Here is a 25,352-nt window from a genome sequence, read left to right as displayed (position 1 = left end):
TGAACATACTACTCAGTACAAAAGTCACTGGAAAAAAGAAAGTTTTATGATTGGCTCCTTTTACTGACTGCATTGCATCAGGCGGGATCATCCAAATAATAACCCTGAGTACGGCCTGTCTCTCACGGTCCACTACAAGCTGACAAACTTGGCGACATGCTATTGAGCTAGCTTTAGCTGCGCTCACATATGCTAACTCTCGAAACCATGAAGGTATGAGCATTCTAGCACTCTGAAAACAGTCTGGCCTACGTTGTTCCACAGTCCTCTGACTATGAGTGGAGCTATATGGTTAAAGGCTAATGAACCTACTAACGCGGGCTGTTTTCTGTCTTTTTTTTTTTTTTTTTAACTCTGGGTTAATTCCCACACTGCTTTGTGCTGCTTGAAGGCAGAACATGCTTCCCGTAACTGTGATGGAACGTATTTTCCATGGCGGTATCCTGGAAACGGATTGTTTTGGCGAGTCAACAACCCCAGGACCCGTCTGAAATCCAAGTTCAAGTTTGAATGAATTTTGAACTTGTGAATCAAACCCAACTTTCCTTCATGCTAATGCAGACACTGTGCACGGTCGAGGCTTTCACACAAACCCTCTATGTCGGTATTTCTCCATAACCAATTAAAGATTTAAACACAAAGAGGCAGAAACCACATCACCATCACACACTGGTCACCAGAACATGCTTAAGACAACGGGGAGAAAGTCATAGATCATCTGGTAATACTTCCCTCCTCTTGCAACAGATTCATATCAGTGGATCAGATCTGATATCCAGCAGTACAAAAATGCAAAATCACATGGTTTTCCTTTGTTTTATGTATTTATTTATTTATTTGCTTGTTTACTTATTTGTCATTTTTGTTGAACAGTATGGTTTGGCTGTTCAGTTACATCTCACACTATTGAAGCTCAAATTAGGCCAGACCAGAGGCGGAGCCTGGCTTGCCCTGTAAAAAGAAAAAAGGCCACTCAGCAAGCACTGCTCCAGATATTAGTCAGCAACCCATTAGTCCTAATGCCTGCCCTTGGGCACAGAGGAACCCAGGCTGTCCTTTTAAAGAGTGGCTACAAGGAGCTCATTAAGACAAAAACAAAGAGGACTAGTGAGAGAGGGAGGGGGAGAGAGAGCAACTGAATGAATGAGCGAGTGAGTGAACGAGGAGAAGTGAGAGATTCCTACCCCCCCCCAGCTCTCTTTAACAGCATCTTGTGAGGAGTTGACCACCTAAACCCTCGGAGAGGGACTCAGATGGGGTTTTTTTTTTTTTTTTTTTTACCATTGCTCGTATCTGTCAGATGAAACACTACCCAGATCCAGCTAATGGAGACGGCAAAAGATTCCAGTTTAAAAATCCATACCTGATCAATAGCACTGGCTCCTATGGCTAATCGGCCCATTTAGAGCTGTCTACAGTCGTGCTACCTGCTGAATGAAGGAACCTGCTATTGACATGTCTAACAGAGTTATTCTCAGTACACCCAGTTGCCTGAGGACTGATGTTATAAGAGCAGGCCTTGTGTACAGAGAGGTTATGGACAGGATTATAACTATCAAACCCGCTAAGGATTGAGTATTGAAGAAAGTCTCTCCGACAGTTGTCAGGACAGCTGTGCTCTACTTAGAACACAAGCTGATCAGCTCCTGACAATTTCAACAAGAAACTGTTGCCATGGCAGCTAATTTACTTAAGACTGACATTGGACCTTCCTGCTTCCTTCTCTCTCTCTCTCTCTCTCTCTCTCTCCCTCTCCCTCCCTCCTTCTCTCTCTCTCTCTCTCTCTCTCTCTCTCCATTTCCATCCTCTACTCTCTGTTTCAGTTTCATTCAAGAAGAATGTTCTCTCAAATCAATCAATGTGATTCAATTTTCAAAATGAAATGAGGATTGTCACCAATTTAAATCACCTAGAATAAAGCAGAGGACAACAGAGATCATCCATCTGAACTAACACAGCACATTGCACACAGCTCTTCCATGAACTTTGCAGCAGCCACCAACCTAACAGTAAAGTCTAATTAAGTCTCAAAAAGAAAGAAAGAGAGAGAGAGAGAGAGAGAGAGAGAGAGTAGTTTCCTTAGCATTTCACACAGCAAATAAGGGTCGAAATGCTGTTGACAGGCTAAGGTTTGACGAGGCCTGGGGAATATTCAGTAAAATGACAGATTTGGCCTTTATTTAGCCATTCAAAGCGGGCAGGAAATTGTCAGAGGTGTTTATAAGCTTTGGGTCAACATTATGAGGTCGCTCATCCATTTAGCATTGGTCAGACTCTTTTCTTGCTGTTTATATCCAAATAATTCCTCCTGTGTCTCAGGAGGCTATTAAAACTCCTTCAGGGAATGATTATTAGGGTAACGATGTTCGCTTGTGTAAATACAGAGAAGATAGTTGAGGAAGAGTTATGTACATAGTACACATGCATTTCTGGCTTGATTGAGTTTTAAACAGAGCCTGACAAGCTTCCTCACCCATTAAAGAGTGAGAACACGCATCCATCAATCATTTGGTGGTTAAAATGGTTTGGCATTGACTATTTTCAAGAGCAATGAAGTTTGTGTGTGTTTTTTCATCTCTTTAATCATATCAGTTAAGCAATAGATTACATCAGTGTGGTAGGGTCACTTTCCACTACTTGTGTTTCTTGGTTGTCAAGGATTGCTTAAGATAGTTCTCAGTAATTATGTACATGGTAACTTCTGACTTCTTTGTAAAAAGACTATTCTGCCAACATTAGTCTTTCCCAGCTGAGCAAAAATCATAACAATGTGTAAAACGAGGAGTGGAAGTTCCCAGAACTAATCAGCAGCAGAAAAGTGTTCCAGGGCAGATTTAATCAGAGAATCACTGCTCCCCTTGACTACCCGCTAATGTAACAGCGTTCTTTAACAGGCAATAGCAGAAAGGAAGGTAATTGAATTGTGAATCACTCCGGGTCCAAACACCGCCCATCTTCTATGTCATATATGTACACGAGAACAGGCCAACCTCTTCCGTGCTGCGAGGAGCAGAAAACGCCCTGTCGGGGGTAGAAAGAGGGAGGGAAGGAATGAGTGATTGAGAAAGAAGGGCAAGAAAGAGAGGGAGAGAGAGAGAGAGAGAGAAAGAGAGAGAGAGAGTGATCGTAAGAGAAGTTTGTGTTTGAGACATAGAATCTTTATGTTAAAAATATTAAGACAAGGGAAAATAGTCTGAACGTTATATTCAGGAAGTTGAAGCTTGTACGGACTTCAGAGGGAGGGAGCGATCTCTTACATTATATTTGGGACTATTATAACGGGAGAGACGAAAACATTGAAGAACATATTGAATGCACGATGACGGCAGCTGTCGATATGAAGCCGACGTTAAGTATAATGAAATCGGAAAAAATGGACGGTGAGTAATGCAAACGGAGCTTTGTTAACGTTATGAGTATGACATGACGGCTCTGATGTATATGCGTGCGTGTTTTAATTTGGCATCAGTGACATTGCTGTCAGTTTATGTGACGAACTTCTGTAATGACTAAAAACATACTTATGCAGTCGTCGTTACGTGAGGGATGTTAGCTGCGCTTAATTTGGTGACTATGATGTGTAATGGGACCGTTTGTCTGCGCCTCTTAATTTACTTTTATCAGCAGATTATGAATAACGAGAAACTTTTTTTTTGCACAACACAGAGTGCTGCACTTCGCTCTTTTCAAACGGATGCATAGCCTATTTACGGTACTAAATTATCTAAATGTGGTTCATTCTCTTATTTGTTCTGTGGATACTGTCGGCGTAAAAGAATAAACAGTAAGAGTCAGCATTGTTACTCTTCCCCCCGCTGAAGTTTACCTTTGAAAGTTGAAATAATCTTATGTTGTTCAAATACGATATATCATGTATGGAACGTAGCCTAGATCCGTGCGTATAGTTTCATAATTTAGGACCAGGTGTCTTTAAAGATCAAGCAGTCTATGTGGGAGTATTGCATGTTCATAGTAGTGCTTTCCACTACATATCAAAAGTTCGAAGTAAAGTTTTGCGGTAAGAACCAGGTATGTACTGCAGCACGCATCCGCGTCTCGCACCGGTATCTTTGCAGTGAGCACAACGGCTCGCGCTCGAAGTTACACACTGTTGCTGCCCAGCGGATTTGTAACGGGTAATTGACTAGCAGGCTGATGTTTCTCAGTGACCAAACTTTTGCTTGTGCGACGTCAATTATTTCAGACATTCTTCTGGATCACAAGACGTCTGGTTTTGAATATGCAGACTGTTCATCACGTAGTCATAGGGGTTGTGTCTTTGTTCTCCCAGGTGATTGCTGATTTAGATACGCGAGGTCTAAAGATGTACAGTGCCAGTATTACATGCATTTAGTTCTCTCTCTCTCTCTCTCTTTCTCTCTCTCTCTGTCTTTCTCTCTCTCTCTCCCCTTTGAATTTGAGTGGGAATTTCCCCTTTTCCCCTTAGGCTCAGGAAAAAAAAAAAAAGCTGGATGGTCCCTCTTGAGTGAATGATGCTTGTCATGATACTGTTCCAGTGCCCATTCATACCAACCTCACCCCTCCCCTCCCTCTTCCCTCGTAACCACTTCATCCCTCAGTGGGAGGGAGGGAGGGAGGGAGAGAAGGCCACAGAGGTCTGGCCAGGCAGGGAAAGAGGGCATTGAGTCATGTGGGTAAGGCCGTCAGCAATGTTACCATAGTCTCCCCAGGGCATTCCATTAGGGATGAGTATGCACTCTACTGCATCTTCTTGTACCAGTAACATCTTAAGAAGTGTGTGCGTGTGCGTGTGCGTGTATGTGTCTCTGTGTCTGTATCTGTGTGTTGTAGTTTAGTGGTGTATTTGAAGCCAAAAGTGTGTGTGTAGCTGTGGTGGACACTCGTCCAATGCTCCTTTTCCGACCGTGACCAGTCAGTGGGGTTCAGGCTGAGTTCACTGGCCGCTAGTTTTATAAAGCCTTTGCTGAGTCCATGGTCAGCAGCTAGAGGCTGGCCTCTCTCACCGCACCAGCTGTGGATACTCCATGGATCCATGTTATTCATCCCTGGCGTATACCAGGGAAAAATCTGAGGCGTGCTGACTCCTATGTTACATGAGTCACTATTACATCTGCAAAGAGCGAGAACTCACACGCATGCACGCACACACGCACGCACATACTGAGACACACACACACACACACACGCACGCGCGCGCACACACACTTGCACGCGCGCACACACACATGCACACACACAGTTTACACTCATATTCACTTGTGTGTGAGAAAGGCTGTGTAGATTCTCTCATACCAGGTTAGGGCAGGCATGGTAAATCATTAGTGTAATGCACAAGATGTAAAAACAAAAAGAAAGTGCTGAGAATTGCAAAGGAGTTGCCAAACTTTGCGCTATCTTGCAAAATCATTTCGCAACTTCAGCTCCCTCGTGCTACCCTGGCTGTCCGTGCTTGGGCAGAGAATTCGCTGTTAAGGTCAAAACTCTCCACATTAGACATGTTTTTGTTTTTACCCTCTACTCTTCTGATGACTACTAACTGACACTACTCCCATAACCCATATTTACAGAACTGGAAGACTGAAATTTCACTTTGACGCCAGTCCGTTACTCACATAACTCAGTAGACAAAGAGAGCTGAGAGCTGAAAGCTTTATTTGTGAACAGAATGTAAAGTAGAGTTAGACGGCATGCATGAATGGTTTAGACAGAGTACCATCTGAAGAGCAGGCACCTGCTACAACCTGCATAAAGTTTGCAACCAAGTGGAGAGGAGTGTGTACTGGGGCAGCTATGCGCATGATCACGCTAACATAGATGTTTGACAGTGCCTGTAGGGCTATTCTACAATCTCTCTCTCTCTCTCTCTCTCTCTCTCTCTTTCTCTCTCTCTCTCTCTCTCTCTTTCTCTCTCAAGACGCAAAGCTTGATTGAATTAAGAGTCACACAGAAGTAGTTTAACACTCATCATAAATGACCTTATTCACCTCTGCTGGCTGTTAGAAGAACAGTAGACAATGGTGCTTTTACACAAATTGAAGGGGACAGAGGAAAACTCTTATCTTTTGAAAATAGTCAGTTTAAATGGAAATCTGTTTATTCCCTTGTCATATATAAAGATGCAAAAAATGTTTCTGAATAGAATTTATGTATATATGTATGTATAAATATATATATATATTTAATTGGTGAAGACAACACACCCACACAAAGGACAAAGTCCATTGTCAGCTGAATGCGAATGCGGACCATATGTTGAAGTTTTAGCACTGGCGCAGACGTGGCTCTGCAAAAGAAAACCTTTCTTTGTCGTCGTCTGTCTGTGTTTCAGCACAAAGCAATTCACATTTGGCTTGTGGAGAATGAGCTATAACTCACACCAGCATGAAGGCAGAACAACCATAACAGTATCAAAAGATAACACCACCCCGAATCAGGCCAGAACTCCACATAAAGAAATGGGCGTAGTCTAAATGCTTAGCCGACAGGACCGCTGCTTTCATCTCCGCCCAAAGAGCATTTAGCACCACTGAGTGGGTCAGCAACAACATGAGAGAAAAGGAATAGGTCACCTCCAGCTTGTTCAAGCCCAGAAGACAACCAGACTCAAATGTGCCTGTGTAAGTTAGGCCTGTCTCTCTCTGTCTCTCTCTCTCTCTCTCCCTCTCTCTCTCTCTCTCTCCAGGGTTCAGTGAGTGAGAGGAATGTCTGAGGGCTGGGTGGGCTGCCTGCTGCCTTCTTCTTTTATCTGATTAAGACACTGCCCTCGCTTGTCTCAATCAGCCGGGATGGCAGCACCACCCCCCCCCCCCACCTCACCCACCCCCCTCCCTCTCCACATCTGGCTCTTATCTCACATCCACTTCATATACTTTACGTAGCAGCCATCGGCAGTGCACTGTAGTACTCCAGGTGTCATCTGCTCTACATCACCGTCCTGAACTTTCAGACGTAAGGCACAGGAAGCACTAGCGACACACTAGTGCAATTACCAGCCAAACACAAGCCAATCAGGACAATGCTGACAGCATTATTGAGCAATGTCATAAACCTAAGAGTTTAAATGGCTAAAATTTGGAGGTGTCGTTACTAGATGAAGACGGTTCCTCCCGTGTTACATAAGAGGCTATAGGCTGAGGATTTGAGTCAGTCAGCTCTTCCCAGTTCTCCACACCACAGTGCACCAGTTTCCCCTCGACTGGCCTTGCCGCCTGGCAGCTGTGCAAACACCTCCCTGGTCTCTTTTGATTCGTTTTGATGTGGGTCACTAGCTGAGTAAAACGAATGACTGGACCAGTGCTCATTTTTTCATTGGTTTCTGAATAACCCACTAATCAGAAGTAAAGAATGCTCTCCACTGAAAGGTCCACAGTTGGGTCTCAGTGAAGACTTTGAGCTCAGCTTTCACCATTCACATATGTACGCCATATTTAAGTCAGACAGAAATCTATTCCAAGAGCATCCTTATAACATTTTTCTCTCTAACTGACATTGCGAAAAACAATGGTCAAAGAAATGTGTTTATTCCTGGACTTGGAGGTTTAAACCCTCAGATCCAAGTGTCTGGAATGAGTCCTCTCCATCAGAATGCGCCGCTGGTGAAATGACTGGTCCTCAGAATGCCTGTCCAGTGACAACACGTTTATTGTTCTCTTTAAAAGCTTAGTCAGAGAGGGGAGGGGAGGACCAAAGCCTGTATCACCTTCACACACAACACAGTATGCGAAATAGCAAGCATGTGTGTGTGAGAGAGAGAGAGCGCTGTGAGGAAAAGATGTGGACTTTTGTAGCTTTCGAGTTGATCAAAAACACGCCAACTTGTTACGTGCGTCACTAAACGTGTTTGGGTCATGTTCCCGTCAGATGTGCACTGTCTCAGAGAATGTTCGAAGCAGACGTGACCTGTTTCAGAAATGTCGTTGCCTTCGCAACAGCTGACACGTCTTAACATCTTCACAAGACCAAAACAAAAACAACGAGTAACAGCGTGTGCTTGGGCAGCAGAAGAAATTACAAGCCAAGAGGGTTTTCCACGTCTTTTGCAACCAACGTCCTCCCAGCTCATCTGCAGCGTCCTTCTTATCCTCGCTTTTTTTTCTTTCTCTCTCTCTCTCTCTCTCTCTCTCTCTCTCTCCTGTCTCCTTTCTGTGAGCCACGCATGTTCTTGTTGCCTCCTCAGTCCCTGTTGTGGTGTTGGCTTGCTCCTGTATAACCTTGTCTCTGGCGGTTTGCTAAAGGCTAATTACTGAGTCACAGCTCCCTGCTGGGCTCCTGAAATCCCCCCCCCCCCCCCCCCCCCCCCACCGCTGTTCTTCCCTGTCTCTACGTGAGCAGGCCCTCTGCTAGGTTCAATACAGGGTTAATACAGGGCAGCCAAAAGGGTCTGGAGAAACGTAAGCCAGTCACCTTCATCGCCAGTCTGCCTGGTGCCTCTGCTCCACAACACTGTCTTTGCCTTTGATAACTGTGGCTCTTCTCTGTGTGGGTTCCTGAACATGGAGATGCTGTGTCTGTTTTAGAGATTAGGTCCATGTATGACCAGTTCTCTGAATTCACTCACACACACACACACGCACACACACACACACACACACACACACACACACACACAGGCCAAGGGGAAACTTGTGTGCCTCATGCTCAAGGCAACCAGCCCAGATCCCTTCACTTCCCTTTGGTCCCGTGTTCATTCACCACAAACCACCTGTTTTTGGACTCAGGGAATCAAGCTGTTATTGTAATTACACATTTCCAACAGTCACCTCTGTGACCAGGAGCTGCTACCTGGGAACAGTTGTTGAAAGAGAGAAAGAGGGGTTGGGGGAGAGAGAGAGAGAGAGAGAGAGAGGGGTGTATATATATAAAGAGAGAGAGAAAGGGAGAGAGATGGTCTGGTGTCCAGCTCCATGGCCATATGGTCCCATCCTGTGGACTGCACAGTAACCATAGTGTGTCGACCAGGTGTGGGACCACAATGAGTTTATCAGCCTGTCTGACAATTTCCTTGTACATGAAGATCCTACGTGAGGCACCCGCGAAATGCAGGCATATGTTTACAGACAGAAGAAAGCAAGCAGTCCACACAGCTGGGAATCTTTCTCCCAACCCCCCCCCCCCCCCCCCCCCCCTCTCTATCTCTCTGTATGTGTGTGTGTGTGTATATGTGCGTGTGTGACAGACAGAGAGAGAGGCCTGTGCAATATTCTGAGGTTAGAGCTTTGCTAATGATGCTAAGAGAGGAGGCGTCTGGATGTGTTCCTAGTGGCGTCAGTAATGAGCATTCGTCTTTGACACCCATTCAGCACACTCACACCAGCACGAGAGCGACTCCATCACTTTTCTCATAAAAACCTCAGAGCCCAGCTAAGCTTTTATGAGAAGAAAGGAGTCTGTTATTTGAAATGTGTCAAAAAGTGTGTGTGTGTGTGTGTGTGTGTGTGTTTGATTGTGTTATTGTCTGGATAATAGCAGACTTAAAAAGAAAGTGCTGATGACTGCAGCACCTTATGCTGCATCTGTCTGTGTGTGTGTGTGTGGGTCTGAGAGTGAACGAGACAGAGCATGTGGTGCAAATGTGTGTGACTCATGAGTTGGTGTGGTATTGTCAGGCTTATTTAAGTCAGTGTCTGAAATTCCTTTGTGCTTTATGATCATTTCAGTCACACACACACACACACACACACACACACACACACACACACAAACACACACAAAAGAAGCCTTTTATTCTAATAGTCTGGGTGTGCAGGTCAGCTTTAGCACTAATATTTAGAAAACCTTTACTCTTAGTGACTCTTAATGTTGTTTGTGGCTGTGATGAGGAAGGCTATAATTGGATAAAGTCAAGTCAAAATCAGCTCAAAGCGGGTACCACAGTCTGAAAGCCCTATACAGGTGAACTTTCACACTGACAGACAGAAAGACACATGCACACACGCATGCGCGCACACTTACACGCACACACACACACACACACATATGCATGCACACGCACACGCACACACACACACAAACTCTCACAAAATCACAATAAAAAGGAGCTATGCTCACATTTGCGATTGTTAAGGGGTGCAGGAATTTGTGGTATTTTACTTGAAAACAGTGTGGTCTTTGGGGAGGGGGCGGGGGTGGGGGGTGGGGTTCCACATTTATTAAGAATGCATCTGTTGGCCATTGCGTGTTTTCAAACATATTCAGAGCATTAACCTTCACATGTCTAAATACATTCCTCTCTCACTCAACATAACGGGGACAACTCAGTCATATTCATGTTTATGGATGAGTTTTCCATCTTTGTGAGTTTAGTTAACATTATATGTGCATGTATGTATGTGTGAGTGTGTGTTTGTGTGCGCGTGTGTCTGTGTGTGTGTAATCAAGGCTAGACTGGGACCAAGGTGCATTTTTCAGATGGACACAGAGAAGGAATGCTGGAGAGAAAAGTAAATTGTTTGGGTAATGTGCGACATTTGTTTGCTCTAATACCTAAACAGTGTGTGCGGGGGCGTCCGGCGCTCGATGGGTTTACTCCCTGTTTAAAGCACGTACGTTCCTACGTGACCTGCCTCCCCTCTCCACTCCACTCAAACCGCTTATTCCCCAAACACTGATACAGCACGCTCTCTCTTTCTCTCTCTCTCTCTCATTTGAGCATAGAGGAGAGTGAGAGAAGGCTTTGCACTATGCTGAATTTTTTTCCCGTATGTTGATGACACTCTGATGTGTTGATAAATGAATAGAACCTTTTTTGTTTGGTTGTCCCTCAGAGTCTATGGCTTATCTCTGAATGTTCATTTATTTCAGAGAGAGAGAGAGAGAGAGCGAGAGAGAGAGAGTGATCAAGACTGGGAGAGAAAGAACAAAGAGGAAGTGATGTTTGATTTAAAGGTTGTGACGTGTGACATGAGAGTCTGGACTCATCGCATTGCTTTTAGTGTTTAAAACATGTGGTTGATCATTGATTCAGGTTCTCTAGTCCAGTGTGCCTTGTGTACGTGTGTGTCTGTGTGTGTGTGTGTGTCTGTGTGTCTATGAGTCTGTGTGTCTGTGTGTCTGTATCAGAGGCTGTCCAGCAGTTTGAGGCCTAAGAATAGCTGCAGTGTTCCAGGGCGGGAGAGCCCTGGGCCATGACCTCCATGAGGCGGCCAGCCTTGGCACAGACTGTAGGGGGGCTTGGAAGAGCAGGAGTGGCGACTGCTATTCCTGTCCTTGGCCTCCTCTCAATTCAGATGGAAATCCAAATAACAGGCGAACAAGCGCCCCTCTCATGACACGAATGCCTCCGCACCACGTCCCCCTCACTTCAGTCAGCCTACGCCGGGCTGAATAGGCTTCCTTCACAGTTTATGACCAGACACACACACACACGCACACACTCAGAGAGAGAGAGAGAGAGAGAGAGAGAGAAAGAGAGAGAGAGAGATAAGGATCTCGGTCCTAGAGGTGTCTCATAGTACCGCCACATCCAGGGATCCAGTGAGGGTTAGCAGCAAGATCCCTGCCCACTGTCACATGCGTACATGGGCAGTAAAAAGGCCGTTTGGACAACCTGACAGGCGGCGTTCCTTGAAGAGGTTGACTCAGACTCTCTGTCTCTCTGTTTCTCTGTTTTCTCTTCCCTTTTCTCATGCCAAGCACTCAACCTCTTCCTCACCTCTAACTGGATACTGGCAAAGAGGGTGTCACAGGAAGTACAGTTTTTCATATGCATAATCCTGACACACCCTCACACCTCTGCACTGACTCCAAGACAAAGAGAATTGTCCATTGTGAGGCGCGGATATGCTAATCTGACATATAGATACAAATAAATCAACAGACAACAAACGCATTCAGCGGTTTAAATATCTTTCAGGCTATTGAAAGACTGGTTGTGGCTTTTTATGACTCGCCCACTCTCTTTCTCACGAATTCTTTAGAGGGACAGACATGCACGCACGCACACACGCACACATACACACACACGCACGCACACACGGACACACATACACACACGGACACACACGGACACAGACACGTACACATTGAATGTAGGGCTATATATAGTCTCTGTATGAACACTGCATCTCTATCTCCCTTTGGATTGATTGGTGCCTCATTCATGCATGTCATTCCTTCTCTCATAGGATGTCGGCATCTCTGAATGGGTTCGTTTAGAGAGAGAGAGAGAGAGAGAGAGAGAGAGAGAGAGAGAGAGAGAGAGAGAGAGAGAGAGAGGTGGGGTCTGGGCAGAGTGCCAACGCTGATGTCATCTCTCTCAGGCCTTCCATTCATCTCTGTGCTGTCTTGTGATGGGCTCACATTACAGATAACTGATTCATTCTCCCCTCCCCACCACACCCTTCTCCTCAGCATCACTGCCCTCCAGGCAAAATCCCAATTTCACGGCCTCCTGGCCCAGCCACACAGGCAAGGAAGGCTGCTAATTTGGTCCACGTGTCGCCCCTCAACACACACACACACACACACACACACACACACACACACACACACACACACACACACACCTATGCTACCACATAATCTTTTCAATACTATGTATTCTAAATACTAAAATTAGGAACACTGTTATAGATTTGACAGGATCGGTGTCTTGAGGGACCTGTCTATGTTTTGCATATGATACAGAAGTTTCAGGTTTCTGCTGGAGAGAGATCTGATTGATTTTGGAGAGCCCAGCTCGTTTGATTTTGCATGTACCAGCCTTGGTCTATCTTTCTGTCTGACCCTCGGCATGTCCAACGATGCCAGGACCAAGGTGTGTATAACGTGCTCCTGTCAGTCAGGATAATGGATGGGCCCACCAGAGGAATCTTCCATCATCCTCTGTGACAGGTGACACGGTAGACATCTCGTTTAGGTAAGGCTGTCCAATGTGGCTCTGAGCGGGGAAACTTTCCATGGAGCTTAACGCCTACTTAAAGCCGTTTGTGCTAAAGCTGGGATGTGTTGTCAACGCCACTCAAACGCTACTCTTTCTGTTCATATTTGTGAGCCTCGTGACTGAAGTTGTTTTTTTTTTCCTTTTCTTTTCTTTCCTTTTCTGAGAACTCATGTGTTGAGGGTTTGACTTGCAGGGGCTTTATCATTAGCGAAAAGTAAAAGTGAGGATTGTGTGGGTAGAAGAAATGAAATGAGAGAATGAGAGAGAGAGAGAGAAAGGTAGGCAGAGTGGTTGAAGGGTGCAGAAAAGCTACATCAATCTCAAATAAACCAGCCCACGCATCATGGCGACCTTCCCTCCTCAGCTCTCTCTGCTCATAAAGTGAAAGAGCACAACTCACTGTTCTAGCGTGAACATGTTTGTGGCTGTTTGGATATTTTTGTTTATGCTCATGTTCTCAAAATAACCTTTCTCTTAAAGCTCAGTTTCACCACCATGCTGTTGCAAAAACATAAAGATGGTTCATGCGGTTAAGACTGTGGATTTTGGGAGTTTTTGTACTTTGAAGAAATAAACATCTCACCTGCGCTTTTTTTTTTTTAATGTTTCTGCATTAGAAGATAATGAAGACACTTTGCAGTACTTCTGTGTCACTGCGTTTAGGCTGTGTGATCTTTTCTCCAAATAAAACATTTAGCTTCCTCTTGTCTTCTTAACCTGAGAGAGAGAGAGAGAGAGAGAGAGAGAGAGAAAAGATGAAGGAGTTAAGGGAGTGAATCTGGGACAGCTGTTGTGCATTCCACACGGCGCTGCCGTGTCAATGAGCAGCGAGAGCACACATGAGCCACAAGGCGCCCTGAACTGGCAGTTCTTAAACCACACGGCAGAGATGCCAGAACATCTGTGTGTTGGGAGAAGAGCAGTCAAGGGGAAAAAAAAGGCCAAGCGCAGCATTTCTTTTCCTCAAAGTCTAAGTCACTATGTTTATCCTCACAGATAAGTCGCTAAGTTGTTAAAATCACGCTGGCAAATAGCAGGGGGCATTGTCAGCCATCTGCCTCTCTCCTTAGTCTAGTTGGCACCCAAGCTAAACGGCTGAGTATCATGAAATTTTAATGTGAAAGCCGCTTTCTTTGTCTGTCTGTCTCTCTCTCTCTTCCCAGTTAACCTTTCATTGGGAGTGGTGGAACGGGGCCTTAAGGGGTTTTCCCGCTTTCTCTCTTTCTCTCTCTCTCCCTTCTGCTGTCCAGCTCGGCAAGCAGTCCTAATTGGATCAGTTGAAGTCACTGGGCACTCTTTAATTCATCAAAGAAAGATCTGTGTCCTTCTGTGTGCCCGCTGGGCGGCAGGGTACGGAGGTTCAACAGTGGCCCGTCTGTTCCCCCTCAACCTCATCCCCATGGCCCCCGCTGACATCACCACCCCTCTGCCCCGACCTCTCGACCCGGCCACCCGTCCCCTGCCGGGCTCGTGGCGACAGAAGCTCCTCTGTCTGAGAGGGAAGGGGGTTGGTGGAGGGGTGTCGGGGGCAGTCATGGGGGTTATCGCTGGGCATCAGAGCGCGTGACCTGCCTCCCACACACAGTGTTTTTGGATCATGTTTGACTCTATGGGATGAGCTGCTGTAGGGTTTCAGGGAAGATGTGGACAGCAGTGTTGGAGGTCTCAGCATTGTTTGCGTGCGTTCAGAGTAGGCTGGCCATTACAAACTGACCCAGTGGCCTTAATGCTGAAAGCTAATGATACACTTTCTCTTTTGTGTGTTTTTTTTCTCTGGCCAGATCTAGACCTATTGTGCAATAACTCATTGATAGAAATGGCTTTAGTTTAACATCGTGTTTGAAAAAGTTGTGTGTGCTTGCCTTGTGCTAAATGAAACTCTATAGCTGATCATTTCCTTTCTCTCTCTCTCTCTTTCTCTCTCTGTCTCTATCTCGCTCTCTGTCTCTCTCTCTCTCTCTCTCTCTCTCTCTTTCTCTCTCTGTCTCTGTCTCTCTCTCTCTCTCTCTCTCTCTCTGTGTGTGTGTGTGACAGATCTGGATTGTGGGGATGTTCCCTTGCTCACTCCAGGGAGTAAAGAGATGATGTCACAGGCTTTGAAGGCCACTTTCAGTGGCTTCACCAAGGAGCAGCAGCGCTTGGGCATCCCTAAAGGTGAGACAACCCCATCCCAGTAAACAACAGAAACCGTTACACACCCTTAACCAGTCTCTTCCCTCAAAAAAACCATCAGGGCCTGGGACTTTAAGAGCTCTTCTCCCAAACCACTACAGTTATTTTAAAAAGACAACGGACACACCATTGGAATCCCATTCTCCCACTGTCACGTTACTCATTTAACTGACTGAGACCAGCTCCGCATTCCTAATGTGACTGAAGTGATTCCACTCAATCTGTTTGTTTTCACATGCAATGAAGTTTCTTTGGCAAGGTTCATAGAGCATATGACCCAAAAAAAAAAAAAAACCCAAAAGAAAAGAACAGTTGAGTTGTTTTATTGAGTCTGGCAGTGTTCCGTAACATTGGACTGTTTGAGCGTGTAAAGAGCCGTAGAGGACAGGAGAGGAGAGAGATGGAGAGAGCTGGTCTATGGCAGGCCAGCACTGAGGTTAGGACTTACGTTGGCCAAATTGAGGCAGACCACAGGAAGCCTCTCTCACTATGTCCAGAGAGGCTGAGTCTGCGTTGGGTCTGTCTTTAAATAGAATGTGTGTGTATTTGTGTTTGTGTGTATGTGTGTGAGTGTGTGTGTGTGTGTGGGTGCGTGCGCGCGTGTGTGTGTGTGCGCTCAGAAACAAGCTGACCCCTTAGGATTATAATTATTGTTCTCGCCCTGATAACAGTCTCTGAGTTATGACAGGCAGTCTATAGAATACTTTTATCTTTTATCCAACTCTTTCATAATTTGATATTTAATGTGATATCCCAGGGAGACTGCATGGTTCTGTGCTCACACTCATTCAGACACTGGTGAGCTGTGGAAAGAACAGTAACTCGTTATAATCCCTGTGTTTTCAGTTAGGACGGTTGTTTGACTGAGTAATCTCACTCCACCAACGAAAAACAACAACTGAAGAACGTGCTTCTCTCTTCTTTGTGTCAGTGATATGAAATTGACCACAAACAAGTCTGTCTAGTCATTTGGAACAGTAAGACATTAAGATGAAAGTGATAATATTCTCAGTCACTGTTTATCTGTCCGTCTGTCTCTTTCTCTCTCTCACTCTTTGTCTCTGTCTCTCTCTTTCTGTCTCTCTGCAGACCCCAAGCAGTGGACCCAGGCTCAGGTTAGGGAATGGCTGACGTGGACAGTGAACGAATTCAGTCTGAAAAATGTGGATTTCCACAAATTCTGCATGAACGGAGCAAATCTGTGCGCACTGGGCAAAGAGCGTTTTCTGGACCTCGCTCCTGACTTTGTCGGTGATATCTTGTGGGAGCATTTAGAGATGCTGCAGAAAGGTTGGTCAAGTTCACCCTGCCAACACTGAAAGCCAGAAACATCCTCATAGTTCGCAGAGGGAAACCTAGGGTCCTGATTAAGCAACAAATATGCTTTATGCCCTTATTAAAGAACTTCTTTTCTCCAACAAGATAGTTTTGAAATCTGATTTTAGCCTAAGGAGTCTCATTTGTCAAATGTGCTGTTCTTTGGTGCTCAGTAAATGTAACATTACACTTCTGCATAGTAGGTCTATTATACGAGAATGAATGAGTGAATGAATGTTTGAATGAATGAATGTTTCTTTCTAATGAAACAAGTCACACAAATTCATGTTGTGTGACCTCCAAGTAATGCTTGGATCATTGTACTCTAAAGTGATTTTTGAAATGAATGGGTTATCGTTCTTGCAGAAGACACAAAACATTCGACTGTTAACGGCCTGATCTCCAGCTTCCAGGAATCCCGCTATACCTCAGATTATTTTTCTAGTAAGTTCTGCAGCAGTGCATGTTTTTACCAGTGATGAAACCACAGGTTTGTAGTGTGTTGCTCATGCCTCTCTCTCTCTCTCTCTCTCTCTCTCTCTCTCTCTCTCTCTCTCTCTCTCTCTCTCTCTCTCTCTCTATCTGTCTGTCTGTCTAGCCTATAGCATTGAGCATGCCCAGTGTGTGCCTCCCTCAGAGTATTCAGAGCCTGGCTTCATCACAGAGTCTTACCAGACCCTCCACCCAATCAGCTCAGAGGACCTGCTTTCACTCAAATACGAGAGTGAATACCCCAATGTTATCCTGAGGGACACGCCCATTAATCCACTGCAGGCAGAATATTTCTCCATCAAACAAGAGGTTGTTTCCCCTGACAACATGTGTGTGGGTCGCATCAGTAGAGGTAAGGACAGAGAAAAGGCGTGTAGACTATGAATGTATGTGTATGTATGTTTGTGTATGAGAGGGAGAGAGAGAAAGAGAGAGAGAGAAAAAGAGAGACAGAGAGAGTAACAGTGCTACAAACATTTGTGCTCCTCTATGAAAGGACTAGGTGACCCAAGTAAATCTTGCAGGAGTGTGAAGCAGAACTTTTCACAGGCTTTTTGGGGCCTTGACAAAATGAACTGGGTGCATTAGTGTGCATTTCGGCTGGAGGCCTGTGTACATTGTGGTATGTCTGGTGTATGGGGCAAGGAAAGAGCAAGAGGAGGGGGAAATATAAGCATGTGTGCTTTTGGCTGAATGTCTGTGTGTTTGTGGTGGGGATGTTGTGGACAATTTTAAACCGCTGTCCCCCATATCGATACATAAGAATACTGTTCTTATATATATTTACACAAAGTGTGAACAAGGATCTTTTTTTTTAGAATCCCCTGTGCTCAGTTTATCAACAGTGTGTGGTCCACATAGCTTTGGTTTTGTGAGAGATTTTGTGTCTCGAGTTGCCACATGTGTGCATGTATTTGCTGAGGAGTTAAAGGAGGCTGTTGGGTTTGGTTGTGGTTCGAGTACACCCAGCCTCAGATGTTCAAGATTGCGGAGGACAAGAGAAGAAAAGAAAACAGCATGCAAGAAAGAAAGAAAGAAAGAGAAAAACAAAACTGTTTACATCAAAGTATGAGGTGTACAAAGCCACAGGACGCTTCAGCGTCTTCGAGCTCCCGTCTTTTATGTAAAACAGGCAACGTCAGTTAACATTTTAAGAGCAACACGCTCCTTTTTTCACCTCCATCTCAACCCAGCAGTACGTTATGATTCTTGTGTCATAGGAGAAGTGTCAGAGGAGTCAAAAAGGGCTTGAGATTCTCATGGAAAACTCTGTTTGTTTTACCACATGAACACTGGTTTTCTCTCCCACTCTGAGTTTAGAGGAGATTTAGCAGGCCTGCTTTACTCTGACTCCACAAAGCCAGGATTTTTTGTCCTCAAATCCCCCTCTTCCAGCTGAACAAATGAACGGAGTATCAATTAGTCAGAGTGCTAAGGACCATGCTAAAACACGCAGGCGTTTCTTGCTAGGTATGTCCGTGGTTTGAATGCTAGCAAATCCCAAATTTGGCTTATGTTGTGTGTTTTGTTTTTCTCCCTTTTTTTCTCTTGACGTGGGAAAGTATTTGTGGAAATGCCAAAGCCACATATGGCTTCAATTTTTGCAATTGAAGATTTCAGCATCAGCCGAGTTCAGTATTATCTTACTTTCTTTAAGTGGCACTCAATTGAAATGGGCCTTTTATCTCGAGGTTGGCCGAAAGTGGAGAAGTTAATTTGTTTGGGTTTTTTTTTTTTCCAATTAGACACAGCCAAATGACCATTTGTGGTGGCTGTGAAAGACTGTGCAGATCTGGATGTGGATGGCGAAATGTTCTGGTTTAGCTTGCCGACTGACTGCCAATCTTTCGAATGCACTCCCACATGAAACATAACCATCCAGCCTAGCACCCAAATGCTGCATCTTGTAAACGCCTCCAACTTGGACAGAAATTGTTACTTTTACAGTGTGCAGGCCAAGATGGTTGGTTGTTCAACCCAGTATTGAAACTTGATCCTTTGACAGTGAAACTGAATGAACAATCAGTGCAATGAGGGTGAATTTTATTTATTTATTTATTTTTGGCTCATTTATGTATACAGTGCCAATCTATCATATCATCATTTTATATATATATATATATAATCTCCCTGTCTCTGTCTCTCTCTCTCTCTCAGGTAAACTTGGAGGTCAGGACTCCTTTGAGAGTATTGACAGTTTTGAGAGTTGTGATCGTCTGACGCAGTCCTGGAGCAGTCAGTCATCCTTTAACAGCCTGCAGCGCGTGCCATCCTATGATAGCTTTGACTCAGAGGACTATCCCACTGCCCTGCACGGACACAAACCCAAGGGCACCTTTAAGGACTACGTTAGGGAACGGTCGGACCTCAGCAAGGACAAACCTGTCATCCCCGCTGCTGCTCTGGCTGGATACACAGGTCAGTGGTCACTTCCTATCTCACACACTCACACACACACGCACACACACACGCACACTTACGAACACACAAACATGCATACACATACACGCGTATGCACACCGACACGCACAGACACACATACACACACGCCCACATACACACACACACACACACAAGCACACAAAATCTCACATGTTTCTCACCTGCCTAATAGAGAGGTAGTTCACGAGTTATTGTTTGTGTGTTAACCTAAATGCCTACTGCCATGGCAACCACACATCAAACTGCTACACTACTGAAGAAGACTTCTAGGAATTACCAGAAATTTTACTCAGTATAGTGGTATGCTATTTTTGTTAACACCAGGAGCCACAGAGATATAGGTGTGTTATCATCAAAGCAGACCATCTTACCTGTGAGTGGGACAGTTATATAAAATGATTTCTTTCTTATGTGTTAAAGGTGAATACGGTAAATTCTGGAGAAAGAGCATAGTGCATTGCACCAGTTTTAGATGCATTGGTGTAGGGTGTACAACCACAGCAGGCATCTATGTTATGTGCTTTTGAGATCCTGATTGGCTGGAGATGTTAAAAGGGCCGCACCCATCACCGAGACACTTGAGAAATGCAAAGACTGGCTTCGTAGCCTCTCTCTTCTGTCAACGCGTCTCTCGCGCTCTTTCTCTCCCCATCTCGCTCTCCGCTGTTTTCATCTCACACGTTTTATCTACGGCCCGCATCTCGACCCATTTCCCAGGTCGTCTTGGCAACAGGGGCGCACAACACAAAACGGCAGCAGCCGTGTGCACTTAACACAAGAACATCTTTTATCTGCACATCTCCACTGGAGCTTTTTCAAACATGTACCTCAACCTACCTGTTCATTTTACACAGGAATATATAAAAAAAGAGGGGCAAAAAAAAACCCTTTGAGTCAAAATGAACTTTCTACAATTTTTTTTGAATATGACTTTGAACCTGTCAAAGCACCCATGTTTCCTTTAAATGCCTGCAAAAATATTTTTTAAAAATCATAATAGCATATGTGTTGTATTAGACAGCATGCTATTGATGATTGCAGATAGTTTAGTTTTGGATTTGATTGGTACTTTTTATCTTTTGGACAAAGAGAACAGTGAAGCTACCTATGCTAACAGAAATCACACATTACACATAGATGCTGCATCACACTCTCGGAATCAGACCATACCAGCTAGCGTTAACCATACCAGCTAGCGTTTTAGCACTGCTATGTAAAGATACCTCGTTCAGAAACAAAGATGTATTCTCTCAAAAAATGGTCAACACTTCGTTGCATCTGAATCTTCTGCCCTACGTTTATTAAAAAAAAAAATCTATTTTTCATTTTGTATTTAAAATTTTAAAATAAGCCTGTGTGCAAAACCTCTATTTTTGACTCATACCACGAATGCCTCACCGATAAGAACATACCTCCCAGTTCTCCTGTGTGTGTTTTCCGCCCTTATTCTCAGTAGCGCATCACACACAGCCGCATTCAGACATCAAAGCCTTGGTTTCATACAGGAGAGCACGATAGGTGTGACAGTGTCAACAGATACAAGATACACTTCTTTTACACCTTTTTGAAATGCCTGTAACAGCAGCAGGAAAAGGTGCAGAGAAAGAGAGAGAGAGAAAAAGAGAGAGAACATGTGGAGAACTTAAATAGAATCTCAGACTGGTACTCATCAGTGTTCTCTTTGAAAACATCCGATCAACCTGCCAAGAGCTCTCTTCACTCTGGGAGAAGAATAAGCATGTGTCTTTGTGTGCCAACACACACGCATGTGAGTAAAAGAGCGAAAAGTCAGAGAGAGAGAGAGAGAGAGAAGGTGAGAGAGAGAGAGAAAACGAGTAAAAGAGAGATAGAGACAGAGTAGAAACAGCTAAAACACATTTATATAATCCTGCCATTAACTGCCTATACAGAGCGTTAGCCACAGTGGTGAAGCACACACGGTTACACGGTTCCAGCATTACAGAGATGACAGGAGCTGATAAAGTAAACTGATGATAAACCAGAGTTTTCGTGCTGAGGTTTCTGTGCTTGTGCTCACACAAATCACATGTGTGGACACATCTCAGAGGAGAGGAGGAGCAGCATAACCACAACAACATGACCCTGCTTGATCCTACACTCTCAATGCCTTTACCTGCACTCAGAGAAAGCCTGTCTACACTGAAGCCTCACCCAACATGACAGCTCCTGGATGTCTCCGGAGCTCTGCTGAGAGTGGTTGAGAGTGACTTATCGATTCAGATAGGTGGCTGGGGGCAGGGGACGGCCGAGAAGGATGGCCAGCAGTAAACTAACTAACTAACTAACTAACTAACTAACTAGCCGCGCCAACTTACAAGTAAACTAGCTAGTGCTAAACTACATCCTTATTCTCATTTTAATGAGGCTTGTGTTACAGTAGCTGTGTTTATGGAATGTACTTCCAGGCTTTCAGTATTGACAGGGCAAAGCATGCCAGCCAGATAACATTTGTAGTGACAATCTACAAAAATAGAGGCTATAAAGTGTTGGATTTTATCAGCAGTGAATATGCCAGCGAGAATATCAGTAATATTCTCCAAAAGACAAGGAGAGAGAGAGAGAGAGAGAGAGAGAGAGAGATCAGCAGACAATTAAGTATTTTCATATAGATGGTATATGAAGCTCTTTAAGTGCATTTGTAGACTCCATTTCATTTTATAATTGAGCTCAGTCTGACAGAAAGCTGTTGACTTTAGTAGACGCTCACTGTTTGCTTGTCTTCTGATAGATGGTGTTGCACAAGCTGTTGTGATGCTAAGTCACACAGACAAAAAAAGTGTTGGTTCATCTGTATGTAAAAAACCGCAGGATGAAAAAGAGCAAAGGTGCTTTAACTCACAGTAGAGTCATTTTCACTTGCAGCCTGTATCTTCTGAGGTCCAACCCAGTCAGTCTTTCTCCTTAAACTCAACCTACCAAAACTTAACTGATCACATTAACACACGCGTGTGCGCACACACACACAGACACACACACACACACACACAGACACACACACACGTATACACACTCAAAGAAAGGGAGAGGGAGAGAGAGATGGAGAGAGGACGGCAAAGTAAGCTATGTTCTTTTTTTTCCCCCCATCAAATCATTTTTTGCACAAGAACGTTTGGGTAGAATGGCTTCTAAATGCTAATGTCAAGATTGTATGAGAATACTTTCAGCTCAGCCCTGTGGTGCAGAAACCACAAGAGATCTGTAGTCTTTTTTTTTCTTCTCTCACACCCACACGCCCACACAAACAACCATACATTTTCACAAACATTTACTCTCTCTCTCTCTCTCTCTCTCTCTCTCTCTCTCTCTCTCGCTTGCTCTCTATGTTTGCTCTTTTTTCTTCTTTCTTTGACAAAGACACACATACAAGCTGTGATCTCAGTGGTGTGGTATTCATATAAAGAGAGAACAGTCCATGCCTGATAACTCCAAAAGACCCTCCTCTCTCTCCATACGCCATGGATGCTTTATATCACCTCCACTAGGCTCATCCTTACCTTATTACTCTGTTACACATTGCTTATTAATGCTTTATAAACTGCATTGTTACACATTTTGGGAAATATGTCATGTTTACACAGACACTTTAATAACCCTTTCCATGCAACTAAAGTTGCAAGGCGAGCATATGTGCCTCTTTAATCACGTGTTGTTTAGATGTTTGTAATGTGCTATGGTTTTTTTTTTTTTGCATGCATGCATGCATATAGGCAGTGGACCCATCCAGCTGTGGCAGTTTCTCCTGGAGCTTCTGACAGACAAGTCCTGCCAGTCTTTCATCAGCTGGACGGGAGACGGCTGGGAATTCAAACTCTCCGACCCTGACGAGGTGAGAGCTCATAGGGGTCAACATCTCGTGCTGCCCTTTCTGACAGCAGGGGGCATGCACATTCAGACCTCAAAGAGCTGTCCTGTGACAATCAGACTCTTGTTCTAGTTCTCACATCTGGCGGTCGAAAGTCATGTGAGACGTGAGATGTGTCAGATGATGCGAGTTACACCATATGAGTGTGTAAGTCTGGGCTCAGCACTTGAGGCAACCTGGCAACCTGTTCCATGTTCTGTGTTAGTATGAACTGTGAAATACTTGCGATACATTCTATTAAAGCCCGAGCAAACCGTTATTCTGTCATGGCTAGACGTGCCTCTGAGAAATAACTCAGCGGTGCTGTCAAAGAAACGCGTTTATGTGAGATGCTTAGCATCACTGGAACCTGTCTTTTCTCTTGTAGGTGGCACGGAGGTGGGGGAAGAGGAAGAACAAGCCTAAAATGAACTATGAGAAGCTGAGTCGTGGCCTGCGCTACTATTATGACAAAAACATCATCCACAAGACGTCAGGGAAACGCTATGTCTACCGCTTCGTCTGTGACTTAAAAAGTCTGCTAGGCTACACGCCCGAGGAACTCCACGCCATGCTGGACGTCAAGCCTGACACGGACGAGTGAAACAAAATGAAAAAAAAAAAGAAAAAAGAAAAAAAAAAACATACTGAAGGTGGAGGACAGACTCAGGGGGATTGTAGGGAGTCGGTCCCTCACTGAACCCTGGTAAAGTGGGCGTCCATTTGGCTCCAATCACATTCTGTCTTAAAAAACCTAGCTGTGGTTTTGTTTTGTTTTTGAGCTCACCTCCTTTTTTTTTTTTAAATTAATTTTATCTTATGTTCTTAAAAGGAAGCATCTAAAGGTTGTTGTACCAAAGTTTATTTTCTGTTGCATCAGAGGCAGCGTGCATCTGCATTGTGTTCATTCGCAACTCTATAGTGAAAATACCTGTCGATTCATATAGAGTTTGCTATGTTGACAAAGTAGCACACGCAACAGACTACAGGAAAAAAAAAGGGGGGGGGACAGGATAGAATGAAGGTTTCATTCTAAGGTGGACACTGCATGGACGCGAAGCTCCTCTTCTTCAATATGTTGCCAAAATAAGAGAGGACAGGAGCTTCATGGAAATATGTAATATTAAGTTACTCACTGTTTCTGTCTCCCTGCATAACAAGAGCATGGGTAGAGTTCTCAACCGGACCAAAAGAAAAAAAAAAAAAAGATGAGCGTTTTATTTTTTTAACCTTTTTAAAACATATGTTTGTGCCAGTATTCCTTGTCAGGAGCAGTTTTTATTAAGATGTTGCTCGACTGTGTCTTAATAGATGTTTGTGGTTCATGTACATTTCCATATAGATGAAGGTAATATGAAACTAAAGTGCTCATATGTTGTCTCCTATCACTTGAAGTGCAGCTGGTTATTTCCCGTCTTGACATTCAACCCTTAACTGAAAAGAGAGAGAGAGAGAAAAAAAAGAGCTGTTGATTTGGTTATCAAACACTGAAGTCTAGCGTTTCGCTCACTTGATTCAGTTAAAAGATGCATGTCTCAGTCAAACTGAAAACGAGTGACAGACACAACCGAAAGTAGCCGTTTGCCTTTCAACCGTGTCAGTCTCTTCACACACACACACACACACACACACACGCACGCCCGACAGCCCGGCCTTTTTAGCAGACATGCTCAGCGTTAACAAAAAAACCGAGCCTATGTATGACCTAACTGTCAGACTTGCATCTCACTGCACACCTTTACACTTGTATAGAGACAAAAGACATCAAGCAGAGTTTTTTTGTTTGTTTTTTTTTTTGTTTTGTTTTGTTTTGTTTTTGCTTTGTTTGATCCGTCATTTATTCTTTCATCTTCTTCTCAGCACTGGCTTAGAACTTCACATAAAGTGACATAAGTGTGTCTATGACATTTCTCTGCATCTCAAAGCAGACTGAAAAAAAAAACCCCAACAACAACAACGACAACAAAAACGTGTAGGTGGACCAACACACATGTGTCACTTGTCTGAGGCCTCTGTCTCTTCTCTGTTGTAGCAACACTTTTTTTTTTTTTTTTTTTTTGAGCAGGTCACATTTGAATTAGGAGCCATACATATGAGCTTTTGCAACAGTTTTTGAAAGCTTCAGGATGTCATTTGAATGTAATGTATACTATTCTTATATATATCGAACTTAGAAGCCCAAAGAGTGAAAAGAGAAAGCCTTGT

General features: G+C 44.2%; 1 protein-coding gene across 3 annotated transcripts in view; it reads left to right on the top strand.

The window, feature by feature from the left end:
* Positions 1-23,936, top strand: part of ets1 (v-ets avian erythroblastosis virus E26 oncogene homolog 1) — a 34,838-nt gene extending 10,902 nt beyond the window's left edge. The window contains exons 1-8 of one of the 3 annotated variants that reach the window (XM_030765710.1): positions 3,115-3,380; positions 14,897-15,016; positions 16,124-16,324; positions 16,718-16,795; positions 16,950-17,195; positions 19,001-19,261; positions 23,014-23,132; positions 23,536-23,936. In XM_030765710.1, the coding sequence (XP_030621570.1) occupies positions 3,320-3,380; positions 14,897-15,016; positions 16,124-16,324; positions 16,718-16,795; positions 16,950-17,195; positions 19,001-19,261; positions 23,014-23,132; positions 23,536-23,751 (1,302 nt within the window). In that variant the 5' untranslated portion in view covers positions 3,115-3,319 and the 3' untranslated portion in view covers positions 23,752-23,936. Of the gene's footprint in view, positions 1-3,114; positions 3,381-14,896; positions 15,017-16,123; positions 16,325-16,717; positions 16,796-16,949; positions 17,196-19,000; positions 19,262-23,013; positions 23,133-23,535 lie in introns of those variants that run through there. The other 2 variants (XM_030765708.1, XM_030765709.1) reach the window with 2 other exon arrangements.
* Positions 23,937-25,352: the final 1,416 nt, after the last annotated feature.

This window comes from Chanos chanos, chromosome 2, assembly GCF_902362185.1.
Source record: "Chanos chanos chromosome 2, fChaCha1.1, whole genome shotgun sequence".
NCBI classification, from domain to species: domain Eukaryota; kingdom Metazoa; phylum Chordata; class Actinopteri; order Gonorynchiformes; family Chanidae; genus Chanos; species Chanos chanos.
This window is presented reverse-complemented; position numbering and strand designations above follow the sequence as displayed.